The following is a 4,949-nucleotide window of genomic DNA, read 5'->3' as shown; positions in this document are numbered from 1 at the left end:
AATCTTTTGAGCTTAGTTAGTCCATGATTAACCATAAGTTCTATCATAGCCCATATGTACTAATGAAGGATTAATTAGGTTCAAAAGATTCGTCCCGCGGTTTTTTATTTATGTCCAAAAATTTCTTTTAATATCTAATCAAACGTTCGACGTAATAATAAAATTTTAAATCGTGAACTAAATGGGACCTCAGCTATCTCAACCCTGTTGTAGACACTGAAAAATTCCGATTGATTTAGTACACTCTATTTCTTTTTTTTTCCTTCGAGAAGCACACTGACGCTCTTGTGCCAGTGGGCAGAGGTGAATACTACTCTATGAGAGAACACGATATAGCAAAATCAACGGTAGAGCAAGTTTAGTAGTATAGCGAACTACTGGCTCTAATTCGTCTATAGTTAATCTAATAGCCAATTCATATAATATTTATCTACAAAACATCAATACATGGTCTCACATGTCATACACATATTTTGTTTTAGAGCCCGTGTACAGCTGGCTACAAATTAGTAGCTCACCTCTCTTCTCTCTCCTCTTATCTCTTTATAATATGCTTATAGTTGGTTTATAGCCTGCTATTGTACCTGCTCGTACATGTAACTAACCTATGTGGCCCGTGTTCGGCACCACCGGCAAGATATCAAAACACCATCGTTTTCTACACACACGCTTTCCGAGCGGTTAAACGTTATATTTTTTGCAAAAATTTTCTATAGGAAAGTTGTTTAAAAAATCATATTGATGTATTTTATATTTTTAATAATTAATTAATTATGTACTAATCAATTACTCTGTTTTTCACGCCGGATAACTAATCCATATCCCTTACCTCCGAACGGGGCCTATATCTAATATAATATATATCTAATATAATAACATAGATAATACTATGATACACGATAATATTAATGTATGGTTCATCTCTCTTCTCCATCCTCCGGTTGGCTACAAATTTATTGTTATTTTTTTCTCCTCTTTTCTCCTTCCACTGCCTAAACACAAATCTGATATGATAGTTTTTTTACAACCTCCCTATCTTATTTTACTCGCTATTATTAGCCTTATCTTTTTTTTGAAAGGTCCCTGGGGTAGCCTTATCTTTTTTTAAAGGTCCCCGGGGTGGTCTCATCTTTTCAATTATATGTATGATAAAAACCTAAAATTATTTTATTTATAAATTATTTTTTTTATAAATATACTGTTTTACTTTTCTCAGTAAAACAAAAATGTATCTCCTATGCCACGCAGTTCAACTCTACGGGAACACATATCTTTTACACTGTAACAGTAAAAGTTTCTTAACGTGAGCAGAGCCTCGTGTTTTTACGGGTTTAAGAGGGGTAAAAAAATCGACGTGACAACACACTATTGACTTCTTTTCTCGAAGAGCACAGATTGACTTGGAAAAAATCGACGTATATATATTAATACATTTAAGGCTTGTTTGGTTGCAAAATCTTTTTGTTAAAAGAGTCATATCGAACATTTGATCGGATATTGAAAGGGGCTTTCGGACACGAATGAAAAAAAAATTTAGATTCCGTCTGGAAACCGTGAGATTAATCTTTTGAGTCTAATTAATCCATCATTAGCACAGGTTGGTTACTATAGCATTAATGGCTAATCATGTTCTAATTAAGCTCAGAAGATTCGTCTCACGATTTCATTCATAATTGTGTAATTAGTTTTATTATTCATGTATATTTAATGTTTTATTTAGGTGTCACAGATTCGATGTTGATATTTTTGGTAAAGTTTTTGAAACTAATCCAGGCCTAAAGTTGCTAAGCGGCCCGTTCGTTTCAGCCACAAGTACTATGGATTATAAAAGGAAGAGATTTAAATTTTTAAAATTCGAATTTATCATCTAACAATTTATTTTCTACTAGTAACAGTTTTTTTATGGTTCAAATAAAAAGTAATAAAAATTGGCAGTTGCTAAGGCTGTGTTTATTTGGGTTATTTAGGAAAAAAATAAAATGGTATATTTGCGAATAAAAAATAATTTATGAATAAAATGTTATCTACATGTTTTTAAAGATTTAAAAGACAGGCTAGAAAATAAATTACGATGAAAAAACTCCTAAACTCTACTCCAAACATGTGCTAATGAGAGATTAATTAGACTTAAAAATTTATCTCGTGATTTATACCATCTATATGTAATGATTTTTTAATATGTCACTAAAATAATTTGCCAATATCCGATAAACGCTGGTATGATTTGGTGAAATAAACAAGCCCCTTAACCCATCTAGCGGCCGCCGGAGGCAGAAGAATAGATAGCGCAAGCTACGGTGGTGCTCGTAGCAATTTCCGCTTGGGCTATACGCCGGCCCATCACATCCCATCCCATCCCATCCCATCTCCGCTCCGCGACGTGTCCGCGCCTGGGTCCACCTCCCGATGCGCAGTGTCCCACACCGCCTCTCCCCTCCCTCCACGTGTCCCCCTCCCCCACGTGGGTCTGACGGACGGGCCCCACCTAACCCCGCTGCCCCACGCGAGAGACGGCGTCAGTTTGCCGCCCCGCCCATGCGAGACGCATCCGCATCGCTCTAACCGCGGTTAGGGCTTCTAACCATGGTTTGGGAGCGTCGCGACACACGAGGTTAACCCGCGGTTAACCCCCCTCCGGTTTATAAACCCGACCTCCCCTCCCCACTTCCATGGCCGATCGCGGCGGCGACGACGACGACGACGCGAGACTAACGCACTCACATCTCTCGCCGGAGCTGAGGAAGGAGGGAAGAGAGCGCTGCTAGGATGATGATGATGGGAGAGGGCGCGCACGCGCCGCCGTGGCAGCACCTGGCGCCGGTGAGCGGCGTGGAGGGAGGGGGGAACGGAGGCGGGAGGGAGAGGGACGGGGAGCTGGCCTCGCCGCCGTACCACCTGCTCGACGCGCTGCGGCATTTCCTGCCGTCGAACGACGCGGCGGGGGTCGGGGTCGGGGTGGGCGTTGCGGAGGAGGATGAGGAGGCCGCGGCGGTGGCGGCGGCGGTGGACGCGTACGCGTGCGACGAGTTCAGGATGTACGAGTTCAAGGTGCGGCGGTGCGCGCGCGGGCGGAGCCACGACTGGACCGAGTGCCCCTTCGCGCACCCCGGGGAGAAGGCGCGGCGGAGGGACCCGCGCCGGTACTGCTACTCCGGCACGGCGTGCCCGGACTTCCGCAAGGGCGGGTGCAAGCGCGGCGACGCGTGCGAGTTCGCCCACGGAGTGTTCGAGTGCTGGCTCCACCCGGCGCGCTACCGGACGCAGCCGTGCAAGGACGGCACGGCGTGCCGCCGCCGCGTCTGCTTCTTCGCGCACACGCCGGAGCAGCTCCGCGTCCTGCCGCTGCCGTCGCAGCAGCAGGGGCCCAACAGCCCGAGGTGTGGCGGCGGCGCCGCCGGGGCGGCGTCCCCGCTCGCCGAGTCATACGACGGCTCGCCGCTCCGGCGCCAGGCGTTCGAGACCTTCCTCACCAAGAGCATCATGTCGTCCTCGCCGACAAGCACACTCGTGTCGCCTCCGAGGTCGCCGCCGTCCGAGTCCCCGCCATTGTCCCCCGACGCCGCCGGCGCGCTCCGCCGCTGTTCTTGGAGCGGGGTCGGGTCCCCCGTCAGCGACGTGCTCGTCTCGCTCCGGCAGCTCCGCCTCGCCTCCCCGAGGTCGGCGTCGACGGGCGCGTCGTACCTGGCCGGCTACGCGTTCGGCTCCCCGAAATCCCCCGCCGCGCTCTACAGCCTCCCGTCCACCCCGACCAGGCCATCCCCGGTGACGGTCACCACCGCGTCCGGCGCCACCGTCACCGTAGAGCCGCTCGACCTCGGCCTCATCGAGGAGGAAGAGCCCATGGAGAGGGTGGAGTCCGGGAGAGCACTCCGGGAGAAGGTGTTCGAGCGTCTGAGCAAAGAAGCCACGGTGTCCACCGACGCCGCCACCACCTCCCAAGTCGCCACCGCAGCCGGCCCCGACGTCGGCTGGGTGTCCGACCTCATCAACTGAGCAAACCAAGAACGAGCAACAGCCATGGCTGAGTCCGAGTAAGATTCTTTCCAAGATGCTACTAGCTTCTTCTCATGGATAGTGTTCATGCCTCCATAGCAAGTCACCTAGTGGAAGCAGAAGGCAGCTGGAAGAGAAAAAGAAGAAGAAAATGGAAAATCTCCAACAAAAAAAAATATTTTTCAGTTTCTTTGCTTCCTAGATTCTCCTAATCCTTGTACATATGTTCATCTTCCGTCCTATGTGAATATTCTTGGATGCTGGGGGCCAGCAAGGGAGGGAGGCAGACAAAGGCATGATTTGTTTTGGGGTTTTCAGCCCAGTTCAGATGGTGGTGGCGGCCATGGCTGCAGTACAACAGCAAAATCATCAGGATCAGAGAGACAAATTACCAAGAGGGAGACCAGAAAATGGATCCAAGATTACAAGATACGGCTGGTAATCTTGTACTACATGTACATAGCGCGTGTGTGTGTGTCATCAGTGTGTGTATTATGAGCTTGGGTTTACTTAATATTGTGGAGACGAAGCCACCATGCATAGAGCATGATCTTGATCTGATCGATCATGGCGACGAAGAACAGGAGGAAGACCAAGGGTGGTGGTGGTGGTGGTGGCCGGATTTCTGCGCCAATTTCTGCGATTCCAGAACGTCGTCAAGTTTATCATTATTGCTGTCAATTAGTATGAATATTAAGCTCGTTTTCGTCGGCTGATATGGCCAGCCGATGGTTCAGCTAGCACCCAATTATTATTATTATTATTATTGCTGTTGATGTTCCTTTTTTGTTCATTTTGTTCTCATCAAGATGGACGGGTTCGATCGTCGATCGATCCCACGGCATATTATTTGCTCTGTATTTTGATCATCAATGTTATTTTTTACCTACTGATCCACTGCTTAATTATTATGAAATGAATTAATGGATTACTATGTATCAATCATGTGCTACTTT

At 47.4% G+C, this 4,949-nt stretch overlaps 1 protein-coding gene across 1 annotated transcript; it reads left to right on the top strand.

Moving 5' to 3' along the window:
- Positions 1-2,681: 2,681 nt before the first annotated feature.
- Positions 2,682-4,442, top strand: LOC102715665 (zinc finger CCCH domain-containing protein 35-like). Its single transcript, XM_006655006.2, has one exon. The coding sequence runs from the start codon at positions 2,767-2,769 to the stop codon at positions 3,991-3,993; it is 1,227 nt and encodes a 408-aa protein (XP_006655069.2). The 5' UTR covers positions 2,682-2,766; the 3' UTR covers positions 3,994-4,442.
- The last annotated feature ends 507 nt before the right edge of the window (positions 4,443-4,949 follow it).

Source organism: Oryza brachyantha, chromosome 5, assembly GCF_000231095.2.
Source record: "Oryza brachyantha chromosome 5, ObraRS2, whole genome shotgun sequence".
Classification (NCBI taxonomy): Eukaryota; Viridiplantae; Streptophyta; class Magnoliopsida; order Poales; family Poaceae; genus Oryza; species Oryza brachyantha.
Note: the sequence above shows the minus strand (reverse complement) of the source record. Positions and strands in the feature narration are given on the sequence as shown.